At 42.4% G+C, this 27500-nt stretch overlaps 1 protein-coding gene across 7 annotated transcripts in view; it reads left to right on the top strand.

Annotated features, from left to right (window-relative positions):
* Positions 1-27500, top strand: part of LOC131351488 (rho GTPase-activating protein 42) — a 123559-nt gene that overhangs the window by 63166 nt on the left and 32893 nt on the right. For 4 of the 7 annotated variants that reach the window (XR_009204408.1, XM_058386889.1, XM_058386888.1 and 1 more), the window contains 14 exons: positions 6812-6913; positions 7131-7241; positions 8395-8499; positions 14391-14520; positions 15090-15190; positions 16076-16185; positions 17621-17671; positions 19991-20069; positions 20734-20773; positions 21128-21190; positions 21268-21342; positions 25533-25556; positions 25912-25996; positions 26159-26217. Coding sequence is in view for 6 of the 7 variants with exons in the window: in XM_058386889.1 (XP_058242872.1) it covers positions 6812-6913; positions 7131-7241; positions 8395-8499; positions 14391-14520; positions 15090-15190; positions 16076-16185; positions 17621-17671; positions 19991-20069; positions 20734-20773; positions 21128-21190; positions 21268-21342; positions 25533-25556; positions 25912-25996; positions 26159-26217 (1135 nt within the window). In the remaining variant the exon portion in view is untranslated. The remainder of the gene's footprint in view (positions 1-6811; positions 6914-7130; positions 7242-8394; positions 8500-14390; positions 14521-15089; positions 15191-16075; positions 16186-17620; positions 17672-19990; positions 20070-20733; positions 20774-21127; positions 21191-21267; positions 21343-25532; positions 25557-25911; positions 25997-26158; positions 26218-27500) is intronic. The other 3 variants (XM_058386886.1, XM_058386885.1, XM_058386887.1) reach the window with 3 other exon arrangements.

The following is a 27500-nucleotide window of genomic DNA, read 5'->3' as shown; positions in this document are numbered from 1 at the left end:
GAACCGGACTCACGTGGAGCCGTGACGAGGAACCGGACTCATGTGGAACCGTGACGAGGAACCGGACTCATGTGGAACCGTGGCAAGGAACCGGACTCATGTGGAGCTGTGACGAGGAACCGGACTCATGTGGAACCATGACGAGGAACCGGACTCATGTGGAACCGTGGCAAGGAACCGGACTCATGTGGAGCTGTGATGAGGAACCGGACTCATGTGGAACCGTGACGAGGAACCGGACTCACATGAAACCCGTCCTCTTCTGATTAGAAATTTAAATGATACGCTCGTCAGAAATTACTTACATGTTATATACATTTTATTTATTCTAGATATTATTTACATACCAGTCTCAGCCTCAGAGGCTCCGCCCACAGGCCACAGATCACCTGATAGCGCCACCTTCCTGGCAACAAGATTCAGATTCTTAAATCTGATTGGCTCTTTGCAGTTCTATCAGATTAACAGAGCAACTTACATTCAAGGCCTTGAACTAAAAGTAATGGTACCCTGTAAAAGGGGGAGGCGTGTGTGTGTGTGTGTATATGTGTGTGTGTGTGTGTGTGTGTGTGTGTGGTAGCTGACACTGCAGTGGCGGAGACATGTTATTTTGCCTTTTATAGTATTTTGTGGCTGAATGTTAATGTTACTGAACACGGTCAGTAATTTCGAGCCGGTTGGTGTTGGTCATGAATATGAAGAAAATCCCAGAAGATTTTTTTTAACTCTATTGTAAATGTTTATATATAACGATACTGACAGGTTAATCAGTTTTAATAGAAAAGTTTAAAACGCACTTGATGCTTGATAGATGAATAAATGTTCCTGGAGGCAGACGTGAGTGTGTGTTTGTCATGGCTCAGTAGTGAAGGTCAGTGTCCTGCAGGTGATGAGTTTCACACCTCAGGTGTGTGTGGTGTGAGGTGGAGAGCAGTGTTACTGTAGTCATGTTAGTGTATTTTTGTGGTATTTGAGCTCCAGTCCTGCAGCCCCACAGCTCAGCTCTGAATATTTCTCCAGACAGGAACTCAGGAAGGTGTTTAAACAAGATGAAGAGCTAAAATGTGGTGATGATAAACTCTGCAGATGTTCCTCAAGTCAGATTATAGATTTTTTTTTCCTTTCTGACTCAATAACACTATCACTTTAAGATAAAACAAAAAAGTTTGTTATTGTGTGTGTGTGTGTGTGTGTGTTTGCTGCCTGCAGCGTATGTGGGAGGATGAAGCTTTCTGATGATTCTCATGTAAGGTGGCGTCTCTCACATCCTTTCCCCCCCAAGGCCTCAGCATGCTGTGTGTGTGTGTGTGTCAGGTACCTTCACATCTCAGGCTGCCCATAGGAGACTTTTTCACACAGAGCCTGATCGGAGCAGGAGTCAGGATTGAAGCTCTTCGATGTTCTCCTGCTGCATGTCACATGTTCACACAGTCAAACTGACATTAAAGAAACTCACAGAGTTTAAAAACAACAGCAGTGAGATCTTCAGCTTTTAATCCAGGACAGAAAAATACTTACAAATTCTCTAAATGATGGCAGAAATACAGCAGCAGTAAATATTCAGAAATCTCTTTGTTCTCCTAAACACTTAGCGTTACTTTGCTTTGTCATCAGAAGCTGTGTTCAGGAATCTTCATGCAGTGAAGCTGGTCTTCAGCCCACAGTCTGGGATCTTATATTCTATATTTATTTATATTTTATATTCATTATTCTATAAACATCAGATGGTTTGAAGAACAGCCGAGCCGCAGCATTACCCAGAGGGAAGGCAGAAATAAACGTGTCTGTGTGAAAGCTCACAGTGTACTGAACATCACACAGACTCCCAGGTGACCACGCAGCAGAAGGTCCTGAAGATCACACTGAATAACCTCTCTGTTCCAGCAGGCAGTAATACAGCTGACCATGACATCCTAACAAACTGGAACAAGAAGAGAATTTCACTGTTCTGCATTCTGATTGGTCAGAAGGTGATGATTAATTCTCTATAGCAGCACACACTCCACTGTGTGTGTATGTGTGTAAGGAGTCTCCAGTGTCAGTGCTGTGTATCTGTGTGTGTGTGTGTGTGTGTGTGTGTGTGTGTAAGGAGTCTCCAGTGTCAGTGCTGTGTATCTGTGTGTGTGTGTGTGTGTGTGTGTGTGTGTGTGTAAGGAGTCTCCAGTGTCAGTGCTGTGTATCTGTGTGTGTGTGTGTGTGTGTGTGTAAGGAGTCTCCAGTGTCAGTGCTGTGTATCTGTGTGTGTGTGTGTGTGTGTGTGTGTGTAAGGAGTCTCCAGTGTCAGTGCTGTGTATCTGTGTGTGTGTGTGTGTGTGTGTGTGTAAGGAGTCTCCAGTGTCAGTGCTGTGTATCTGTGTGTGTGTGTGTGTGTGTGTGTAAGGAGTCTCCAGTGCCAGTGCTGTGTATCTGTGTGTGTGTGTGTGTGTGTGTGTGTGTAAGGAGTCTCCAGTGTCAGTGCTGTGTATCTGTGTATCTGTGTGTGTGTGTGTGTGTGTGTGTGTAAGGAGTCTCCAGTGTCAGTGCTGTGTATCTGTGTGTGTGTGTGTGTGTGTGTGTGTGTAAGGAGTCTCCAGTGTCAGTGCTGTGTATCTGTGTATCTGTGTGTGTGTGTGTGTGTGTGTGTAAGGAGTCTCCAGTGCCAGTGCTGTGTATCTGTGTATCTGTGTGTGTGTGTGTGTGTGTGTGTAAGGAGTCTCCAGTGTCAGTGCTGTGTATCTGTGTATCTGTGTGTGTGTGTGTGTGTGTGTGTAAGGAGTCTCCAGTGTCAGTGCTGTGTATCTGTGTATCTGTGTGTGTGTGTGTGTGTGTGTGTAAGGAGTCTCCAGTGTCAGTGCTGTGTATCTGTGTATCTGTGTGTGTGTGTGTGTGTGTGTGTAAGGAGTCTCCAGTGCCAGTGCTGTGTATCTGTGTGTGTGTGTGTGTGTGTGTGTGTGTGTAAGGAGTCTCCAGTGTCAGTGCTGTGTATCTGTGTATCTGTGTGTGTGTGTGTGTGTGTGTGTGTGTAAGGAGTCTCCAGTGTCAGTGCTGTGTATCTGTGTGTGTGTGTGTGTGTAAGGAGTCTCCAGTGCCAGTGCTGTGTATCTGTGTGTGTGTGTGTGTGTGTGTGTGTGTAAGGAGTCTCCAGTGTCAGTGCTGTGTATCTGTGTATCTGTGTGTGTGTGTGTGTGTGTATCTGTGTGTGTGTGTGTGTGTGTGTAAGGAGTCTCCAGTGTCAGTGCTGTGTATCAGTCAGACGTGAAGCTGGAACTTGAAGTTCTCCACATCTTCAGGACAGAGGAGTTTACACTTCTGTGTGTTTCTCAGTAACATGAGCAGCTGAGATTATTCTCATGTTTAAGAGAATAAAGAGAGACTGCTGAGGGGACGAGTGTTTATAGCTGATAGAACAGAGACTACAGGAAGTAACTCGTCTCATGGGAATTTAAATCTAAAGGATAAAAGCAGAAAGTCTCGTTCTTTAATTAATAATATCTGTAATTGTTGTTTTGTTTGTTTTGGTGTGAGATGAGGGACACACTGAGGGATGAGCTTTTAGAGGAAAATAATCAGTTCAGTGTTGATTATTTTACTAGGACAGCACACACACACACATACACATACACATACACACACACACACACACACACACACATACACACACACACACACATACACACACACACACAGTGTTTATTACGTACATTACAACATTCTCCTCCTTCATATTAAACAATCCCCAGGATGAATGCTGGAGATTTACAGCCTTATTAACTTTCATAATGAAGGGAGATGTTTGGGATTTGTTCAGACGCTCTGCGTTAATAAACGTGAGCAGTGTGAAGGTCAGTGATGGTCAGTGTTAATAAACGTGAGCAGTGTGAAGGTCAGTGATGGTCAGTGTTAATAAACGTGAGCAGTGTGAAGGTCAGTGATGGTCAGTGTTAATAAACGTGAGCAGTGTGAAGGTCAGTGATGGTCAGTGTTAATTCTGAAGCGTCTGAGAAATCAAATCTCAGGGACACAACATTTCTGTAAATAAACAGAAATCTCAATTATTCCAATTTAAGGTTAAACTTAAATTTAAGGTTAAGGTTAAAGATAATTAATAGATTTTTTATCTTAAGAATAGATATTTTTATGACACATCATCTGTCTCTCACACACGTGTGTGTGTGTGTGTGTGTGTGTGTGTGTGTATACAGTCGTGAAAAAATTCACCTCATGAAAGCCTCTGTTTTTTTTTTACATAGCTAAACATATAGACATTAGATCTTCATTTTAAGAATATTAAAAGATTTAAGTAACATAACTAAACAAATAAAACCAAAGAAAAGTATTTTTTTTATGATCTGTAAAATGTCATTTTAAAAAACCAAAATTTTTGTGAGGAAAAAAATAGGACACGCCCACATTTATTCGTATTTAAAATGGATAAAATGACCTCCAGGTGATTCACATCAGGTGTAAATGATTAGAAGATTGTTCCAGAACATTGTGAAGGAGGCGTGTCTTATTTAAACCTCAGCCATTTAGCTTGGTTTGCTCTTCATTGTTAAAGTGAGTGGTATCACCTTGGTGAGATCCAAAGAGCTCTCTGAGGCCTTCAGAAAGAAGACTGTTGATGTTTATGAGTCTGGTAAGGGATATAAAAAGATCTCAAAAGAATTTGTAATCAGCCATTCCACTGTCCAGAAAATCAATGGACAACATTTAAAACAACTGCCACCATGACCAGGTCAGACCGTCCGAGCAAATTCACCCCGAGAGCAGACCGCAAGATGCTTAAAAACGTCTCCAGAAACCCTAAAATATCATCACGGGACCTACAGCAAGCTCTTGCCACAGTTTATGCCAAAGTGCATGAATCTTCAATCAGAAAGAGACTACACAACTTTAATTATTATGGGATGTGTGCAAGAAGGAAACCTTTACTGTCTAAAAAACACCACTTGCCAAGACTTCTGGAATAATGTGCTTCAGACAGATGAGTCTAAAACTGAATTATTCGGACACCATAACAGGGCATGTGAACCTCATACCACCTGTGGAACATGGAGGTGGAAGTGTTCTGGTTTGGGGATGCTTTGCTGCAGCAGGACCTGGCCAGATCACCATCATAGAGTCCATTATGAATTCTACATTGAATCAGAAGCTCCTTGAGAAACATGTGAGACCATTTGTCAAAAAATTGAAGCTAAAGAGGAACTGGACCTTGCAACATGACAATGACCCAAAATATCCCAGTAAATCCACCAAGGACTGGCAGAAAAGTAAAATATGGACAGTTCTGGAATGGCAGAGTCAATGTCCAGATCTAAATCCTATTGAGATCCTGTGGGGTGATCCGAAATGGACTGTGTGTGCAGGAAACCCCCCAAACATCACATAGCTGAAAGAGTTCTGCATTGAGGAGTGGGGGAAACTTTCTACTAGTCCATGTCAGAAACTGGTAGATGTCTACAAGAAACATCTCAGTGAGGTTATTTCAGCCAATGGGGGAAACATCAGAAATTATAGAGAGGAACATGGTGTAGCTCACACCTTAGGCCAGACAGTGTGGAGAACATTTAGTCATCTAGGTGATTAATAAAATAAAATGGAGAAGTTCTGTTATTTTGGAAAGTTTCATGTTTTCAGTCCTGATCTAAGGAGAACAGTAAAAGATTCTGTGCTCGGTTCTTCACTGGGTTCCTCTGAAATCCTGAAGGATTTATAGTTTTTATTAAGCCATTATAGGTGCAGGTTCTGAGCTGCAGGAACCTGCTGTTCCGTCCACTCCATCTGCGTTGGTGAGGAAATTGAGGAGGAAACCATGAGCATCAGCCTCATCTTCCTCATCACCATCATCATCCTCATCATCTTTGTGTGAGATTTCTGAGAAACTCTGTCACATCACTCATGAATCATCTATGATTCATCTCTCTCATTAAAGCTCTCTGTGTGTGTGTGTGTGTGTGTGTGTGTGTGTGTGTGTGTGTGAAAAACACTGGTGTTTTTCTCTGGGTGTGTTGAACTCCTCCCCCTCGGTGTGATGTTTTTCTCTGGGTGTGTTTAACTCCTCCCCCTCAGCATGGTTTTGTTCTCAGGGTGTGTTTAACTCCTCCTCCTCAGCCTGGTGTTTTTCTCTGTTGTGTGTTTTACTCCTCCCCCTAGTTGTGGTGTTTTTCTCAGGGTGTGTTTAACTCCTCCCCCTCAGCATGGTGTTTTTCTCAAGTTGTGTTTAACTCCTCCCCCTCGGCGTGGTGGTGTTCTCGGGGTGTGTTTAACTCCTCCTCCTCTATGTGGTGTTTTTCTCTGATGTGTGTTTAACTCCTCCCCCTCTGCGTGGTGGTGTTCTCGGGGTGTGTTTAACTCCTCCTCCTCTATGTGGTGTTTTTCTCTGATGTGTGTTTAACTCCTCCCCCTCTGCATGGTGTTGTTCTCTAGGTGTGTTGAACCCCACCCCCTCGTGTGTGTGGAGACGCAGCTCAGGAAGCTGCTGCAGGATTATATATTGATTTTGATTGTCTTCCAGCTGTGTGAGTTTCTGCTGGTTGTTGAGATTGAAGCTGCTGTTTGTTCAGGTGTAATGTTTAACAAGGAAATTTCAGCAAGGTTCGATTTCTCTCAGGCTTCCTGTGAAAAACAAGCAGCTGGTCAGCAATCATCAGGGTCCAGTCTGGCATCAGAGTTCCACTTTATAGTTTTTATTAATGATTTATTTTTATTTTTTATGAAATACTTTAATCTTTTACAGTACACACACACACACACACTCACACACAGGTGTAGAAGTGTCCAGACTTTTTCAGGTAATCAGAATTACGGGTAATTCTTTCTTCAACTTTGATAGGAAGGAAAGAAGAAGTTCCTCAAAGAGAGTGAGAAGTACTACTCATCCCTGGAGAAACATCTCAACCTGTCTTCGAAGAAGAAGGAGTCATCACTCCAGGAGGTGAGACAGAAGAACCTTCTGGGTGCAGAGTGTGGTGAGGAACATCCCATGGTTCTGGATGTGAAGCAGGAATCCTGGAATCCAGTGTTTTTAATGATTAATCTTTGATGTGTTCCTCCTGGAGGAGCTGGGAACATCAGAGCAGTAACCATTAACTACGGCTCAAAACTGTGTGTGTGTGTGTGTTAGGTTATCCATGTTTCTTTTTGTTTTACAGGCTGATACTCAGATCGATAAAGAGAGGCTGCTCTTCTGTGATGCCTCACTTGAGTATGTCTTTAAAATCCAGGAGGTTCAGGAGAAGAAGAAGTTTGAGTTTGTGGAGCCGGTAAGATTTTGGCTGCGCTCCATTCTGACATGATCTTCACTACACCCTACTCCCTCCATAGTGAGAACTAAGGAGTGTACTTCAGTGTCCTGTGTTTGACCTAAAGCCAAGTAAAGTCTCAGATTCAGACTCTGATAAAATCTCCACACTCACCAGTTTCCTCTAAATTAGAGCTGTGTGTGTGTGTGTGTGTGTGTGTTCATACACAGTAAATCTCAGAATTCCCATGAAATCCCAGGAATGTGCAGAATTCCTGTATTGTTACAGGTTCGGGAATCAGATGAAGGCTGCTGTTTGTACTGAAGACAGAAGAAATCATTAGTCATTAAAGCACACCGTTATTGCTGTGTGTTTTTATTTATAGCAGAGTGTGTAGTGAAGGAGAGTTTCATTGTGTTTAATCATCTTTATTCTCAACATCTGTTAACATCACGCATCCACGCTTATTAAAAAAGGGAGGTTTTGGTGCTCTGGAGGGAAACCCAGACACCGTTATGAGCTGGATTTATTCCGGAAGCTGCAGTAGTAAACCATACACACTGTGTGCAAGTTAATTATGCATGTTTCGTGTGTGTGTGTGTGTGTGTGTGCTCCGCTGGAATCCATAATAATGCAGAGTAGTCAATTAACACCGCTTTAGTGTGAGATAAAGTTACTGAAAAACAAAAAAAACTATAAAAAGTCCTGAGTGTAAAGAGAGGAGAAGAAAACTCCGAGATGATGAAGGAATTAAATGTGCAGTATTTAAAGATATATATAGAAACTCTGTGTGTGTGTGTGTTATAAGCCAACTGTGAGTTTTTTCTCAGCTTGCTCTGTGAATTGCTCAGTTAGCGGATGTGTAGTGAAAGTTAACTGGATTATGTTCCTCCACTGGGTGTGTTTTTGATGCTTGTCAGCCTCCTCAGTGTTGAAGGGTGTGTGTGTGTGTGTGTGTGTGTGTGTGTGTGTGTGTGATGTCAGTGCAGTTGAATGCCGCAGGCTGTTAAACAGTGCCACATTCTATCAGTAGCGGTGTAAAATTCCACAAAACTCTCAGATCTTATCACCAGAGCAGAAACATAATAACACAAGAAGGTGAAATCAGGTTACATTGTTTTTCCCCTGACACACACACACACACACACACACACACTCTTGTTGTTTGTTGCAGCTCCTGGCCTTCCTACAGGGTTTGTTCACTTTCTACCACGAGGGATATGAACTGGCTCAAGAGTTTGAACCTTATAAACAGCAGCTCCAATACAACCTGCAGAATGTAAGTGTGTGTGTGTGTGTGTGTGTTTTCTTTACCATGTCCTACTAAAGCTACTCAATTAATACACTTTCTTTTTTAAGCTCAAACGAGCTCGGTGAAATCTCTAATGATTCCTGAAATGAGTCACAGTCACTGTCTCTCTCTGTCTCTCTCTTTCTCTCTCTCTCCTTCTGTCTCACTGTCTCTATGTATGTCTCTCTCTATGTGTCTATCTAAATCTGTTTCTCTCACTCTCTCTCTCTATCTCTCTCTCTCTCTCTCTCTCGCTCTCTCTCCCCCCTCTCTCTTTGAAGTTCTAATCATTCTGGAAATGAACCTCAGGCTCTAAAACCCTCCTCATTGTGTTCTGGAGCCGTTTTAGCTTTAGCACTAATCGCTCTTTTTGACGTGTTCTGTGGTTTGGCTAATTATCTTTTAATGGTTTATTTTTGTTAAAAACACAGTTTTATGCAGCTCACCGATTTCTACAGTACCTTTACAAGAACACGACAAATTAATGAGAGGAAATTACAAACATTTCCACTCCATGAAGCTCAGAGTGTCTTTAGAAATAGAACAGGTGAGGTGTTGGGTCGGAGACATGATGAGAGATCAGAATGTTCCTCCTCGGGTTCCTCTCCAGTGACCCATCATCATCTTCATCATCACTGAGCTGCAGTCACAAATTGCTCTGTCCAGTTCAGCATCTTTACACTCTGAGCTAAAAACATTTACAAATCCGTTAGAGGAAAATAAAAACAATAAAAAACACTTTTACTGATAAATAGGGCGAAGAGAGACAGATTAAAACATTACAACACTCATGATGTCATTGAATGAGATCTGTCTGTGTATCTGTCTGTGTATCTGTCTGTGTATCTGTGTATCTGTCTGTGTATCTGTGTATCTGTCTGTGTATCTGTGTATCTGTGTATCTGTCTGTGTATCTGTCTGTGTATCTGTGTATCTGTCTGTGTATCTGTGTATCTGTCTGTGTATCTGTGTATCTGTCTGTGTATCTGTGTATCTGTGTATCTGCCTGTGTATCTGTGTATCTGTGTATCTGTGTATCTATCTGTGTATCTGTGTATCTGTCTGTGCATCTGTGTATCTGTCTGTGTATCTGTGTATCTGTGTATCTGCCTGTGTATCTGTGTATCTGTGTATCTGTGTATCTATCTGTGTATCTGTGTATCTGTCTGTGTATCTGTCTGTGTATCTGTCTGTGTATCTGTGTATCTGTCTGTGTATCTGTCTGTGTATCTGTCTGTGTATCTGTGTATCTATCTGTGTATCTGTCTGTGTATCTGTGTATCTGTCTGTGTATCTGTCTGTGTATCTGTCTGTGTATCTATCTGTGTATCTGTGTATCTGTCTGTGTATCTGTCTGTGTATCTGTCTGTGTATCTGTGTATCTATCTGTGTATCTGTGTATCTGTCTGTGTATCTGTCTGTGTATCTGTGTATCTGTCTGTGTATCTGTCTGTGTATCTGTCTGTGTATCTGTGTATCTATCTGTGTATCTGTGTATCTGCCTGTGTATCTGTGTATCTGTCTGTGTATCTGTGTATCTGTCTGTGTATCTGTGTATCTATCTGTGTATCTGTGTATCTGCCTGTGTATCTGTGTATCTATCTGTGTATCTGTGTATCTATCTGTGTATCTGTGTATCTGTCTGTGTATCTGTGTATCTGTCTGTGCATCTGTGTATCTGTCTGTGTATCTGTGTATCTATCTGTGTATCTGCCTGTGCATCTGTGTATCTGTCTGTGTATCTGTGTATCTGTCTGTGTATCTGTGTATCTGTGTATCTGTGTATCTGTCTGTGTATCTGTGTATCTGTCTGTGTATCTGTGTATCTGTCTGTGTATCTGTGTATCTATCTGTGTATCTGTGTATCTGTCTGTGCATCTGTGTATCTGTCTGTGTATCTGTGTATCTGTCTGTGTATCTGTGTATCTGTGTATCTGTGTATCTGTCTGTGTATCTGTGTATCTGTCTGTGTATCTGTGTATCTATCTGTGTATCTGTGTATCTATCTGTGTATCTGTCTGTGTATCTGTGTATCTATCTGTGTATCTGTGTATCTATCTGTGTATCTGTGTATCTATCTGTGTATCTGTCTGTGTATCTGTGTATCTGTCTGTGTATCTGTCTGTGTATCTGTCTGTGTATCTGTGTATCTGTCTGTGTATCTGTGTATCTGTCTGTGTATCTGTGTATCTGTCTGTGTATCTGTGTATCTGTCTGTGTATCTGTGTATCTGTCTGTGTATCTGTGTATCTGTCTGTGTATCTGTGTATCTATCTGTGTATCTGTGTATCTGTCTGTGTATCTGTGTATCTGTGTATCTATCTGTGTATCTGTCTGTGTATCTGTGTATCTATCTGTGTATCTGTGTATCTATCTGTGTATCTGTGTATCTGTCTGTGTGTCTGTGTATCTGTGTATCTGTCTGTGTATCTGTGTATCTGTCTGTGTATCTGTGTATCTATCTGTGTATCTGTGTATCTATCTGTGTATCTGTGTATCTGTCTGTGTATCTGTGTATCTGTCTGTGTATCTGTGTATCTGTCTGTGTATCTGTGTATCTGTCTGTGTATCTGTGTATCTATCTGTGTATCTGTGTATCTATCTGTGTATCTGTGTATCTATCTGTGTATCTGTGTATCTATCTGTGTATCTGTGTATCTGTCTGTGTATCTGTGTATCTATCTGTGTATCTGCCTGTGCATCTGTGTATCTGTCTGTGTATCTGTGTATCTGTCTGTGTATCTGTGCATCTGTCTGTGTATCTGTGTATCTGCCTGTGCATCTGTGTATCTGTCTGTGCATCTGTGTATCTGTCTGTGTATCTGTGTATCTATCTGTGTATCTGCCTGTGCATCTGTGTATCTGTCTGTGTATCTGTGTATCTATCTGTGTATCTGTGCATCTGTCTGTGTATCTGTGTATCTGCCTGTGCATCTGTGTATCTGTCTGTGTATCTGTGTATCTGTCTGTGTATCTGTGTATCTGTCTGTGTATCTGTGTATCTATCTGTGTATCTGTGTATCTGTCTGTGTATCTGTGTATCTGTCTGTGTATCTGTGTATCTGTCTGTGTATCTGTGTATCTGTCTGTGTATCTGTGTATCTGTCTGTGTATCTGTGTATCTGTCTGTGTATCTGTGTATCTGCCTGTGTATCTGTGTATCTGTGTATCTGTGTATCTGTCTGTGTATCTGTGTATCTATCTGTGTATCTGTGTATCTGTCTGTGCATCTGTGTATCTGTCTGTGTATCTGTGTATCTGTGTATCTGTGTATCTGTCTGTGTATCTGTGTATCTATCTGTGTATCTGTGTATCTGCCTGTGTATCTGTGTATCTGTCTGTGTATCTGTGTATCTGTGTATCTGTCTGTGTATCTGTCTGTGTATCTGTGTATCTATCTGTGTATCTGTGTATCTGTCTGTGTATCTGTGTATCTGTCTATGTATCTGTGTATCTATCTGTGTATCTGTCTGTGTATCTGTGTATCTGTCTGTGTATCTGTGTATCTGTCTGTGCATCTGTGTATCTGTCTGTGTATCTGTGTATCTATCTGTGTATCTGCCTGTGCATCTGTGTATCTGTCTGTGTATCTGTCTGTGTATCTGTGTATCTGTCTGTGTATCTGTCTGTGTATCTGTGTATCTATCTGTGTATCTGTGTATCTGTCTGTGTATCTGTCTGTGTATCTATCTGTGTATCTGTGTATCTGTCTGTGTATCTGTGTATCTGTCTGTGTATCTATCTGTGTATCTGTGTATCTGCCTGTGTATCTGTCTGAGTATCTGTGTATCTGTCTGTGTATCTGTGTATCTGTCTGTGTATCTGTGTATCTGTCTGTGTATCTGTGTATCTGTCTGTGCATCTGTGTATCTGTCTGTGTATCTGTGTATCTGTCTGTGTATCTGTGTATCTATCTGTGTATCTGCCTGTGCATCTGTGTATCTGTCTGTGTATCTGTGTATCTGTCTGTGTATCTGTGTATCTGTCTGTGTATCTGTGTATCTATCTGTGTATCTGTGTATCTGTCTGTGTATCTGTGTATCTATCTGTGTATCTGTGTATCTATCTGTGTATCTGTCTGTGTATCTGTGTATCTGTCTGTGTATCTGTGTATCTGTCTGTGTATCTGTCTGTGTATCTGTCTGTGTATCTGTGTATCTGTCTGTGTATCTGTGTATCTGTCTGTGTATCTGTGTATCTGTCTGTGTATCTGTGTATCTGTCTGTGTATCTGTGTATCTATCTGTGTATCTGTGTATCTATCTGTGTATCTGCCTGTGCATCTGTGTATCTGTCTGTGTATCTGTGTATCTGTCTGTGTATCTGTCTGTGTATCTATCTGTGTATCTGTGTATCTATCTGTGTATCTGCCTGTGCATCTGTGTATCTGTCTGTGCATCTGTGTATCTGTCTGTGTATCTGTGTATCTATCTGTGTATCTGTGTATCTATCTGTGTATCTGCCTGTGTATCTGTGTATCTATCTGTGTATCTGTGCATCTGTGTATCTGTGTATCTGCCTGTGTATCTATCTGTGTATCTGTGTATCTGTCTGTGTATCTGTGCATCTGTGTATCTGCCTGTGTATCTATCTGTGTATCTGTGTATCTATCTGTGTATCTGTGTATCTGTGTATCTGTGTATCTGTCTGTGTATCTGTGTATCTATCTGTGTATCTGTGTATCTATCTGTGTATCTGTCTGTGTATCTGCCTGTGTATCTGTGCATCTGTGTATCTGTGTATCTATCTGTGTATCTGTGTATCTGTGTATCTGTGTATCTGCCTGTGTATCTGTGCATCTGTGTATCTGTGTATCTGTCTGTGCATCTGTGCATCTGTGTATCTGTGTATCTGTGTATCTGTGTATCTGTCTGTGTATCTGTGCATCTGTGTATCTGTGTATCTGTCTGTGTATCTGTGTATCTGTGTATCTGTGCATCTGGGCATCTGTGTATCTGTGCATCTGGGCATCTGTGTATCTGTGTATCTGTCTGTGTATCTGTGTATCTGTGTATCTGTGCATCTGGGCATCTGTGTATCTGTGCATCTGGGCATCTGTGTATCTGTGTATCTGCCTGTGTATCTGTCTGTGCATCTGTGCATCTGTGTATCTGTGTATCTGTGTATCTGTGTATCTGTCTGTGTATCTGTGCATCTGTGCATCTGTGTATCTGTGTATCTGTGTATCTGTGTATCTGTCTGTGTATCTGTGTATCTGTGTATCTGTCTGTGTATCTGTGTATCTGTCTGTGTATCTGTGTATCTGTGTATCTGTGTATCTGTCTGTGCATCTGGGCATCTGTGTATCTGTGCATCTGGGCATCTGTGTATCTGTGTATCTGCCTGTGTATCTGTGTATCTGTGTATCTGTGTATCTGTCTGTGTATCTGTGTATCTGTCTGTGCATCTGTGTATCTGTGTATCTGTGTATCTGTGTATCTGTCTGTGTATCTGTGCATCTGGGCATCTGTGTATCTGTGTATCTGCCTGTGTATCTGTGTATCTGTGTATCTGTCTGTGTATCTGTGCATCTGGGCATCTGTGTATCTGTGCTTCTGGTCATCTGTGTATCTGTGTATCTGTCTGTGTATCTGTCTGTGTATCTGTGTATCTGTCTGTGTATCTGTGTATCTGTCTGTGTATCTGTCTGTGTATCTGTGTATCTGTCTGTGTATTTGTCTGTGTATCTGTGTATCTGCCTGTGTGAGTCTGTGTATCTGTCTGTGCATCTGTGTATCTGTCTGTGTATCTGTGTATCTGTCTGTGTATCTGCCTGTGTATCTGTGTATCTGTTCAGTGTGTTCTGTGTGTCCGAGATGATATAAAAATGCAACACTGACCTGATAGCTCCCTGGCACGTGTGTGTGTGTGTGTGTTTAGACTCGGAACAACTTCCTGAGCACTAAGCAGGAGGTGGAGAACCTGATGAACAGAGTGAGGTCTGCAGATCAGGACCAGAAACCACCGGGACAATGGACCATGGAGGGCTACCTGTACATCCAGGAAAAACGTATCTCGTGTCTCTTTCTGTCTCACTCTCTCTTTCTCTCTCTATCTCTCTCTCTGTCTCTCTCTCTCTATCTCTCTCTCTCTCTGTCGCCCCCCCCGTCTGTCTCACCACCTTGTGTTTGTTCATGTTAATTGACAGGTATATAATTAGATCAGGAAGCTCTGGGTTCAGGATTATGAAGTTTCTCTCGTTTCTTTGATCTTCATCTTTCCATCTTCACGACGATGCTCTCAGCTCCTCATTTCAAGCAGCAGAGGAAATGCAGAAGCACGAGCTTTATCTGAGGAGCTAATCAGTGATTTAGCAGAAGTGTGTGTGTGTGTGTGTGTGTGTGTGTGTGATGGAGAGAGGGAAGAGGAACGCTGCCCCCTGCTGGTAAATCTGTTGCCTCTCAGTCTGAGTCACATATAGGAACTAAACTTTAGGAGTATTCCCGCCTCACACCTGGCGTTCCGATATAGATCCCAGTCCCCTCGTCCCCCTGATCTGGACGAGAATCAGAGAATCAGCTGAAGTCTCAGTCGTGATGTGACAGAGAGAATAAAGGCTTTCTCTCTCTGCTGTTTCAGGGCCTCTGGGCTGCTCCTGGACTCGACATTACTGCAGCTATGATAAAGCCAATAAGACCTTCAGCCTGACCAACACCGAGGCCAGGACCACCAATAAACAGGTGTCGTGATGTGAGGAGAATTTGAGGAGATTAGACGTGTTCTGTCCATCATTTTACATTTTACTGACAGCAGAATGATAAAAACCTGACCTCCAGCAGAAAGATTCTGAAAGTAATGTTGTGTTTCATCTCAGAGCTGATCTTCAGGTCAATACACTCAAAATGACCTGCTCTTAAAAATGATCTGCTCTTAAAAATGACCTGCTCTTAAAAATGATCTGCTATTAATTATTACACCATGACTTTAATTTAATGTTAATACAACAAGAAAGCTGAAATAAATACATAAATTATTATAGAGAATAGTGCAGTACACACAAGTTGCCCTTAACCCACTCTGCTCCAGGGGCGCTGTATAATGGCTGACCCTGCACTCTGACCCCAACCTCCAAGGATGGGATATGCGAAAAAATTATTTCACTGTGCTGTACTGTATATGTGGCAAATAAAGGCTATTTCTATTTCTAGAATAACACAAATCACAACTTAGATAATATTTATAGTTAATAATAATCATTTATAATTAATCATTTGTAATTACTAATAATCATTTATAATAATAAATAATTTACACAATAAAGTTATAAATACATATCTGAGGGATAATGTTTCCTGTTTTACAGTTTTTTATTATTAAGTGTCTGAATATTTTTTATTTCTAAGACTGAGGTCAGTCGCCTTTAAAGTGAAAATAAACTCTGAAATGTGTTCTGACCTCTGATCAGGTCAGCGACTGAGTCTCAGTGTAAAGGGTCAGTTATTACTCACCTGGACACTTGAGGGGTGTCTATTTCTGGAGCTGATGTGTGTGTGAGTGTGTATGGGTGTGTGAGTAGAGCTGAGGTGATGAGTGCATCCTGGTTCCTCTGCTTCTCTCTGCTCCAGAGTGACGTGGTGATGAACCCTGCTGAGGTCTTCAAGCTGAAGTCGTGCATCAGGAGAAAAACCGACTCCATCGACAAGCGCTTCTGTTTCGACATTGAGGTGGTGGAGAGGTGAATAAGTCACACACACACACACACACAAACACACACACACTGTTTCTGCTGCACTTCCATCTGTTTTCATTTACAGTACTGCTGAGGCACTGTGTGTGTGTGTGTGTCTGTGTGTGTCTGTGTGTCAGTCAGAGGTGAAACTGAAGTTTTCAGTTGATGATGAGATGTTTCTGCTACACAGAGTGCTGACCCCCTTTCTTTAACATTAGATGTAACTATAAACGGATAAAAAGCATGACATGTTCTTTAATAAATAAGAAGAGGAGAATAAATCTGCTGCTCCTCATCTGCTCAGCTCTGATCTTCTGTCCTCAGCCTGATCTCTCTCTGCTTCTGTTCCTCAGTAATGAAAAGTTTAGATAAAAGACTCTGATAAATAAATAAACTAAATAAATAAAGGAACAGAACTCCAGGACATGTGTGTTATAATGAAACCAGCTGCAGGATGAAACAGGAAAAAAGATTTAACTGCACTGTTTCAACGACAAAACTGACCAGATGAACTACAACTACTGCTGATGTGTTCATTTATACACACACACACACACACACACACTGACACACACACACACACTCACTCATACACAGCAATGACACTGGAGACTCCTTCACCATATCATACACACACACACACTGATACACACACACACTGATACACACACACACATACATACACTGATACACAGCAATGACACTGGAGACTCCTTCACCATATCATACACACACATACACCAGTGGTGGACCGTCAGGGTCAGTAAGTCCTTCTCTGCTGCCCTAAACAGCAGTGATCTGAATCACTGACTTGCATTTTAATATATTTAATATATTTTTCCATGAATGTGTATTAAATTATTCCCAATAGTCTATTCTCTACTCTCTATAAGGGGCAATGAAACTGTTCCATTAACCAATCAGATTTCGAGTTGGCGTCACTGGGGGCCATCTAGCAGGTGTATGATTACGTCAGCAATTTCCCGTCCTCTGATTGGATAACTGGAGTAGTCAGAGGCAGTGACCCGCCCATATACAGTGTTTCTATATTCACTGTGTCATTTCGGATGCTGCGTCCTCCGGAGATTGCAGTTTGCTGCTTACGGCATCAAGAATGTCTTTTTTGAGAAAAGTAACTGTAATAAAATGGACTATTCCTTGTGAGGTGTGAAATACTGTAGACTAATTTCTTTTTACTTTGTTATTTAACGGGTGATTAGTATCTATTGCCGTGGCGACATAATGGAAGTGGATTAATTCAGGAAGGACACCACTGAAGGCCTAGGTGTGGAACGCACGGCCCACCACTGTCATACACACATACACATACACTCTCTCTCTCTCACACACACACACACACTGTGCAGTATGACGGTTGTGTTCTTGTGTCTGATGAACTGTTGTGTTTTCTGTGATGTCTTTGTGTTTTATGATGATGTAGAAACGCTGTGTGTCGTGGAACTCTTTTCAGACCTGCTTTCTGTAAAGTTCGGTATGTGACTTTTACCAAGTGTGCCTTTGTGTTTGTGTGTTTTTGTGTGCCTTTGTGTTTGTGTGTTTTTGTGTGTTTGTGTGATTTTTCACCTTTAAGATTGAGCTTCACCTTTAAATTCTCTTCACGTTTCTCTCATTCTGATGAAACACGTTTTGTTTTGTTTTTTTTTCTTTCCTGTTTGATTAAATTCCACTCCATGGTCTGTCACCTGATGAGGGTGTGAGGAGGTGTGAGATCTCACGGCACTGGTCTCGGCTCACCTGCAGATCGTCTCCTCTCCTGTAATTGCTTTAATTTTGTGTGCTTTTGTCATGGTGTGATTGTTTTGTGGTTTACGAAGGCTCCCTTGACATGGAGCTGGTTGATATCCCATCATGGTTTGAGAGCGTCTCCGTGATTTTGGCTCTTGCACCTCATGGTCTGCAGTGAGGAGAAACACAGTGAGGAACCGAACCTCCGCTTCATACTAATGAGACAATCCATATAACGTAAAGAGCTCCCTGTTCACGCCAGAGAGGCGGAGGGACACGTTTCCCTGAGCCCCTTTTATCGCACAGATTAATAAACAGAGTGAAGTACAAACAGTGTGTAAGTCGAGCTGAGACTCCGATCTCCTCGTGGGAGCTGGTTAGCTGTCGATCTGCGTCCAGGAAAAAAACAAAGTTCACAGCCCAGTGAGAGTCTGTGTTTTTCAAACAATTTATTGAAAGAAAAGTCAACAACAGTGGTGGGTATACCACAACAAAAAATGTCAATGTCTCAATAATTTGTCATGTGCCCTTGACCATCAATTACAGCTTGACAACGACGTCTTGAGGTACCCCAGCCTCCAGCAGCCATTCCCTAATGATGCTCCTCGATGACCTGGAGCATTGTCGTCCATGAAGATGAAATTAGGCCTGTGTTGTTCATGCAGGGGCACAATGACTTGATTAATGATGTTATTCAGGTAGTATTGGCTTGTCACTGTACCATTCACAAGATGTAGGTCAGTTCTGTATTGAGTGGACACACCTGCCCAGACTGTAACACCACCACAACAGTGGCTGATGCATAGCGCTCTCCCTGACGTCTCCAACATCGTTGGGTCCATCATTTCTGCTCAACGTGAATCAACTTTCATCAGAGAGGCCCACTGGTCCCTCGTCCAGCGTAAATGCTCCCTGGCCCGACGCCTGTGCCTGGGGGTGTGGTCAGGTACCCTTGCAGGTCGTCTAGCACGCAGACCACGCTGATGTAAACAGTTTCGAATGGTCTGACGTGACACTTGGGTTCCTCTCACCTCCCTTAAATGTGCCTGGAGTTGAGTGGCATTCATCATCCGGTTCCGCAGGGCACTGTTCACAATGAAGCGGTCATCAACGTGGGATGTGGCCAAAGGACGTCCACTTCTATTCCTTTCTGTGACTCTTCCAGTCTCTCTGTATCTCTGTCCCAACCTGCTGATGACACTCTGTGACACTCTAAGCTCAGTGGCCACTTCCCTCTGAGAACATCCTGTTTGAAGCCTCACAATGGTGAGGTTCTGTTGATCAGTTGTTAGGTGTGGTCTTGGTCTCATGATGTCAAAATGTGAACAGCATGATGAAGAGGACTGTTTAAATACCAATTCTAATGGAACCAGAAAATTTATTGGTGGATTCATGGATCAAACACCAGTTGTGAATTTTGCCGTTAAGCACCTTGTTAGAGAACAGCAAGTTCTGCAGAAAGTACTGAAACACTGAACAGTTGGACATGTGCATTCAGAAGTGTAGAGAAGGTCAAATTAAGTTCACCTGGAAAGGTTATAGTGCATTTTAGGTGCATCCTGAAATTTCACCCGAAAGCCCAATATCCTTAACTTTTTGTGAGTAGTGTGTATATATATATATATATATAAAATAGACTCGTTAGCACCTTCTGCTGGTTGAGATGTGTTTATTCATCGACTCAGACAGAATAAATATTTAACTTTATCTAAAGAGAAATAAAATCTCTGAGCTGTAAAACTCAGACACACTGACCCCTGCTTTAAAGAGCAAGCTGCAGTCTGAACTCTCCTGAATTGTTCTACTGGACAATCAGATTTGAATCGTTTTAAACGATTATCTGTAGAAAAGCAGATGTTTTCCCTAGAACTAAAGATCCTTCGAGCTCAGAGTGAGATGAAACATCTGAAGATGTTTTGCAGATACATCAGTCTGATAGAGCAGTAAACAAACAAACAAACAAACAAATGCATAAATGTTAGCAACAGCTGCTCATAGACTTACATTCTAAATGATCTGGAATAAACTGTGTGTGTGTGTGTGTGTGTGTGTGTGTGTGTGTTAGACATGGTATTATCACTTTGCAGGCTCTGTCGGAATCTAACAGGAGAATGTGGCTGGAAGCAATGGACGGCAAAGAACCAGTGAGTTTCACATCATCAGCCTCATTTACATGTTCCTCTCCCTGTTCCTCTCAATGTTCCTATATCTGTTCCTCTCCCTGTTCCTCTCCACGTTCCTCTCCTGGTTCCTCTCCCTGTTGCTCTCCATGTTCCTCTTCATGTTCCTCTCCACATTCCTCTCCCTGTTCCTCTCCATGTTCCCCTCCCTGTTCCTCTCTATGTTCCTCACCCTGTTCCTCTCACTGTTCCTCTCTACATTTATCTCCACATTCCTCTCCCTGTTCCTCTCCCTATTCCTCTCCATGTTCCTCTCCATGTTCCTCTCCCTGTTCCTAAATACTGACTCTCATGAGCTTTGAATTAAATTGTAAAGTTAAAGTTGTGTAGTGTGTTAAGTTGTGTGTGTTAAGTTGTGTGTGTTGTGTGTTAAGTTGTGTGTTGTGTGACTCTGTCATGAAGCTCTCACTGAAGATGAGTGAAGGTGCTTTCTGTTTTCTCTCCTGCTCAACACTGCAGTGTTTAATCTAATCTAATCTAATCTAATCTAATCTAATCTAATCTAATCTAATCTAATCTAATCTAATCTAATCTAATCTAATCTAATCTACTCCTGTATTTTTTAGAACAGTGTATAACGTTGAGCTGTAGTGTGTGTTTACTCTCAGTGTTTCATTTCCTGTGTTAGATTTACAACCTGCCTGCAATCCTGAGCAAGAAAGATGAGAGTGAGTACATCATCCATTCATCTCTTCATCCCTCCATCTCTTCATCTCCATCTCTCCATCCCTCTATCATTCATCCTCACCTGTACATTACGCACCTGCTCCAAACTTTAAAAATGAGTGTTTAATGCTGTTTCCATTACAATGTTTGTTGTAGTGTTTATTACAGTGTTTGTTGTAGTGTTTATTACAGTGTTTGTTGTAGTGTTTATTACAGTGTTTGTTGTAGTGTTTATTACAGTGTTTGTTGTAGTGTTTATTACAGTGTTTGTTGTGTTATTGCAGACCTGTGTGTTGTTGCTCTGATGTGTGTAACAGTGTTTTTGAGTGTTTGTGTTTCTGTGTGTGTAATCGCAGCTCATCTGAACGAAGCCGGCTTTAATTTTGTGAGGAAGTGCATTGGCATTGTGGAGGCAAGAGGTATGTGTGTTTGTGTGTGTGTTTGTGTGGTCTAATGACTGTATCTTCTCTTTATTCTTCTGTTTTTTCTTCCTCAGGCATTGACACTACAGGACTGTACCGTATCGGAGGAGTGAACTCTAAAGTGCAGAAGTTGATGAACTCTGTCTTCTGTAAGATGTCACACACATTAAATGCATTACACACTCTGAAATTTTTCACCCTGAAGTCTACAGTTTGGTGTGTAGTTGATTTTGGGGCGGGGCTATGCAGAAGTCTGGTTTGTGATGTCACAAAATGCATAACAATTTTGAAAAAATAAATTCCAGTATCCAAATGAAATGATTAGAGAATGACAGACAGCGTGAGAGCGGGAAATCTGCAGATCCTGCATGCTATTCTAGCTAATTTACAACTTAATAGTTGTGTTGTGAATTCACCGAAGCAGACCAAGGGACTCGGAAATAGTGTTCAGCAGGAATGCTTCATTGGAGATCAGAACACACTGCACTGGTACTGTAGTCATCGAGTCCAGTGAAAAGGAACATGAGCTCAGGGCCAGGGTAAAGTTCCAGAGAGACATTCGGGACTGCAATCTCCTCTGCTTCACCGAGACATGGCTGAACCCAGCGGTGCAGGACCACGCCATCCAGCCGGCTGAGTTCTTCTCGGTTCACCACATGGACAGAACACTGGAATCGGGGAAGTCAAGGGGAGGTGGCATGTGTTTAATGGTGAACAGTAGCTGGTGCAACACCGTGCGCATTGTTTCTCTTGCACGCTCCTGCACACCCAACCTGGAACTACTGACCATCAAATGTCATCCTTTTTATCTTCCTCGGGAGTTTACATCGGTCATAATTAGCGCTGTTTATATTCCGGCGGACATGGACACTGCTTTATGCGAGCTGCATGAAGCACTCACACAGCACCAGACTCAGCACCGGGATGCTGTGCTTATTGTGGCGGGGGACTTTAACAGCGCCAACCTCAAACGCACAGCGCCGAACTTTTATCAGCACATCAGCTGCCCCACCAGGGGTGAAAGGACGCTGGACCACTGTTACACTACAGTTAAAGATGGCTACAAGGCACAATCTCGCCCTCCGTTTGGGAAGTCTGACCACGCCGCCATCTTCCTCATGCCAAAATATAAACAAAGGCTCAAGCAGGAAGTTCCGACTCAGAGGGAGGTCTCACGCTGGATGGACCAATCGGTGGCCACTCTACAGGACGCTCTGGATGATGCAGACTGGGACATGTTCCGGCGCAGCTCTGATGACATCAACGTGTTTACCGAAGCGGTTGTGGGATTTATCAGGAAACTAGCAGATGATACTGTGCAAAAAACCACCATCAGAACGTTTCCCAATCAGAAGCCATGGGTGGATAAGACCATCCGTGATGCTCTGAGATCTCACGCCACTGCTTACAACGCGGGACTTGCGTCGGGTGACATGGACTTGTACAAGGCTGCGTCATACAACGTTTAGAAAGCGGTGAAGAAGGCGAAGCAGAGCTATGGGAGTCACAGCTCCAACAGAGTGACTCTAGGAGCCTATGGCAGGGACTAAGGACAATAACGAACTATAAAGCACCAACATCCAGTATGACGAATGCGGACATGTCTCTGGCAGACGAGCTGAACACCTTCTACGCTCGCTTCGAGGCTACAGCTAACTATGCTAAAGCTAATGCTACAGCTAATGCTAATGGCTGCAGACGGGAAGAGAATGCCAACACCAGAAATGCATTCATCATCTCTGAGCATGACGTGAGGAGATCCTTCAGGAGAGTGAACACCAGGAAAGCAGCAGGACCAGACATAACCTCAGGTCGAATCCTCAGAGCCTGCGCTGACCAGCTAGCACCTGTGTTCACAGACATATTCAACCTCTCCTTAACCCAGTCGGCAATCCCCACATGCTTCAAAGAGTCCATCATTGTTCCTGTCCCGAAGAAACCCCATCCTGCTTCCCTCAATGACTATCGCCCTGTAGCCCTGACCTCAGTAGTGATGAAGTGCTTTGAACGGCTGGTCAGAGACTTCACTACCAGACACACTGGATCCACTACAGTTCACCTACCACCCGAACCGCTCAACCGATGATGCCATTTCCCACGTCCTTCACACATCACTCACTCACCTGGACACCAGAAAGAGGAATTATGTTAGAATGCTGTTTGTCGACTACAGTTCAGTGTTTAACACTATAATCCCTCCACACTCACCACCAAGCTGGAGCACCTGGGACTCCCTTTGTCAGTGGACTCTCTTTGTCAGTGGATCTCCAATTCCCTAACTGGCAGTGGAGAGAGCGGACAGCTTCAGATACCTCGGTGTTCACATCACGCAGGATCTGTCATGGTCCTGTCACATTAACACTGTGGTGAAAAAGGCCTGGCAGCATCTCTTCCACCTCTCTTCCACCTCACGCTTGAGAGACTTTAGACTGCCAGCTAAGGTGCTTAGGAACTTTTACTCCTGCACCATAGAGAGCACCTTGACGGAAAACATCACAACCTGGTTCGGGAACAGCACCATGCAGGACAGGCAAGCTCTTCAGAGGGTGGTGCGATCAGCTGAGTGCATCATCCGTACCAAGCTCCCTGACCTGCACTCAATCTACAACAAGCAGTGCTGGACCAAGGCCAGGAAGATTGTGAAGGATCTCAGCCACCCAAACAATGGACTGTTCTCTCTGTTGAGGTCAGGTCCGCTCCCTGAAGGCCAACACAGAGAGACTGAGGAGAAGTTCTTCCCACAGGATATATGGTCTCTCTACCAGAACTGCACATAGGACTCAACTGTTTGGACTTGCTATGTTTCCTTTGCACATGTGTTGGAACACATCACAACCAACCACACCGCACATTTGCACATTGCAGGACTGAGGTACACAATACATAAAACTTATATTTTGTACAATTCTGCTCCCATTTACACATAAAGAGGACTTTTGCACACCTGCACTTTAAAGATGGACAATACCACTGCTTCTCATCACCTCATTCCACTCCATGAGCACCCCATACTGCTGCACACTACACAGACTTTATATAGTTTATTTATTACAGTTGTTTATATTTTACATTTTTATACATATTCTATATTTCATATATATATTCTATATACATATGACAGGGGGTCCTCGACTTACGTCGGAATTCCGTTCCTACGGCGCGACATAATGCGATTAATGCGAAGTCGGAACTCACATACTGTACATAAGTACCTATGTCACTCACCTACGCCGGCGAATGTAAACAAAGCCACCTTCCTCGTATAGCACCGCGTGACAACGTATTCGTCTGCTCCGCTCGCCAACTAGTTCCTACGCAAAATTTATTTTACCTACTGTAAAGATTGTAGTTTTTATATCTTATATTTTGTATTTTATATTTTATTCTTTTCTTTTTTTCTGTCCTTATTCCTTTTCAAGGGTCAAAACAGTTGTGTAAGCATTTCACTGCATATCATACTGTGTACCATTATATATGTGACAAATAACATTAGAATTTTTACATTTTAATGTAAAGGCCTTAAGTGGGCAGGCCTTGAAGGTGTGACAATACAAAAGCGTAGAGGTGATGCTCTTAAATAAAAACCCCCAAGGAGAGATAGACCTCACAGGTGTCGACTCCCTGGTATGCTAATGCAAAAGCTTAGAGGTGATAACAACGCACTGAATGGAAGAAAGATCCCCAGAGTTGCCCCCCTCCCCCATCTGTCAGCTAGTTCACACTTCCTGATCACCGTCTGATTTGATCACCATTTGGTGGTGAGAGCTGGGAAATGTAAATGAAATGAAACATCCTTTATTTGTCACATATACATTACAGCACAGTGAAATTCTTTCTTCACATATCCCATCCTTGGAGGTTGGGGTCAGAGCGCAGGGTCAGCCATGATACGGCGCCCCTGGAGCAGAGAGGGTTAAGGGCCTTGCTCAAGGGCCCAACAGTGGCAACTTGGCGGTGCTGGTGCTTGAACCCCTGATCTTCCGGTCAACGACCCAGAGCCTTAACCACATGAGCCACCACTGCCCCATAAATAAATGCTTATTCAAAAGGGAATGTATGTTGCAGTAGATTGTATGGTGACCTCAAAATATGTTTTCCTAAAGTTGTTAGCAATGATGATGTCATGGTTGTCATGGAAACGCTGAAATATACTCTGACTCATGTAAATAAAAAAAATGAGGATTCGAGGCTCTGAAGCTGAAATCCCACTCGCGTGATTAATGTGAGCTAGTGTTCTAGCAGTTAGCTATGTTAGCTCATGTTAGTGAGAGGACATTAAGGTTGTTTGCTATTTTCTGTATTCATGCATATTTATGGATTGTTCTGTTTGTTGTGACAGTAAAGGTGTGGAGAAGATCCTCGGGTATATTTCAGTGGTGTTTGTGATTAGCCTTTAGCTCAGTTCAGTTTGTCAGTGGCTGCAGGAGGAGAAACTCCCGCTGAGCTTCTAACTCACATTAATGCATTACGCTGCATAGAACCATCTGCTGCCCGCGGAGCATGAGCTCGCTGTCTGTTTCCCGTCACATCACAGACTCGCCACTAATCGTCCTGTAGTGTGGAATTATTCTCACATCTTACTAATAATTCTGCAGGACTTGAACTTTTTATTCATGCTTTAGCTCACTGGCTTTTTTTATCTGGTTACATATCACTCTATATATGAAGATGATGATGAAGATGATGATGTATTTATTTATTTGTTTAAACTTTTTCAGCACCTAAAGCTCCAGCAGACATGGACTTAGACCCTGAAATCTGGGATAATAAAACCATCACCAGCGGGCTGAAGAATTACCTCAGGTCAGAATGTCCCTTTTACTGCTTACACACTGCCATTAGCTGCTGTGAACAATGCATTCTGGGTAATAACATGTAGCAAATGACTCTGATCTACCTGACTGTAATGCCCCTGTTTGTCCACTAGGTGTCTCACTGACTGTAATGCCTTTGTTTGTCCACTAGGGGTCTTATTGAGCCGCTCATGACCTACAGACTGCATGAGGATTTCATTGCGGCAGTCAGTGAGTCTTCATCACTTATAAATTCAGTGATGAAATAAAAGTATCAGGTTCTTCAGATGTATTTTATAATCAATGAAGTTTGAGGTCATTCTGCTTCAGTTAAAAGTTTCTCATGTTTTCAGTGTGAAATAAAATTGATTAAATTCGACAGTTATTTTTATTCACTTTTCAATCAATTCAAAGAACTTTATTAATCCCAGGGGGAAATTCCTTTGCCATGTTACAGTTGCTCTAATGAAAATAAAAATATAAGAGAAAAAGAAAGAAATATATACATTTAGAGGGTGCCAATACTTCTGGAGCTGAGTGTGTTTACATTCATTTATTCTGAAGTTACCTTTTGTCCAGCTTTACCTACAGGAATATAACCTGTGTGTGTGTGTGTTACAAAATCAGATGATCAGAATTACAGAGTGTGTGTGTGTGTGTGTGTGTGTTACAGAATCAGATGATCAGAATTACAGAGTGTGTGTGTGTGTGTGTGTGTGTTACAGAATCAGATGATCAGAATTACAGAGTGTGTGTGTGTGTGTGTGTGTGTGTTACAGAATCAGATGATCAGAATTACAGAGTGTGTGTGTGTGTGTGTGTGTGTGTGTTACAGAATCAGATGATCAGAATTACAGAGTGTGTGTGTGTGTGTGTTACAGAATCAGATGATCAGAATTACAGAGTGTGTGTGTGTGTGTGTGTTACAGAATCAGATGATCAGAATTACAGAGTGTGTGTGTGTGTGTTACAGAATCAGATGATCAGAATTACAGAGTGTGTGTGTGTGTGTGTGTGTGTGTGTTACAGAATCAGATGATCAGAATTACAGAGTGTGTGTGTGTGTGTGTTACAGAATCAGATGATCAGAATTACAGAGTGTGTGTGTGTGTGTGTGTGTGTTACAGAATCAGATGATCAGAATTACAGAGTGTGTGTGTGTGTGTGTGTGTGTTACAGAATCAGATGATCAGAATTACAGAGTGTGTGTGTGTGTGTGTGTGTGTGTTACAGAATCAGATGATCAGAATTACAGAGTGTGTGTGTGTGTGTGTTACAGAATCAGATGATCAGAATTACAGAGTGTGTGTGTGTGTGTGTGTGTGTGTGTTACAGAATCAGATGATCAGAATTACAGAGTGTGTGTGTGTGTGTGTGTTACAGAATCAGATGATCAGAATTACAGAGTGTGTGTGTGTGTGTGTGTTTGTGTGTGTTACAGAATCAGATGATCAGAATTACAGAGTGTGTGTGTGTGTGTGTGTGTGTTACAGAATCAGATGATCAGAATTACA

The sequence above is a fragment of the Hemibagrus wyckioides genome, linkage group LG04 (assembly GCF_019097595.1).
Source record: "Hemibagrus wyckioides isolate EC202008001 linkage group LG04, SWU_Hwy_1.0, whole genome shotgun sequence".
In the NCBI taxonomy this organism is placed as follows: Eukaryota; Metazoa; Chordata; class Actinopteri; order Siluriformes; family Bagridae; genus Hemibagrus; species Hemibagrus wyckioides.
The sequence above is the reverse complement of the archived record's forward strand: the minus strand, read 5'-3'. Positions and strand labels throughout refer to the sequence as shown.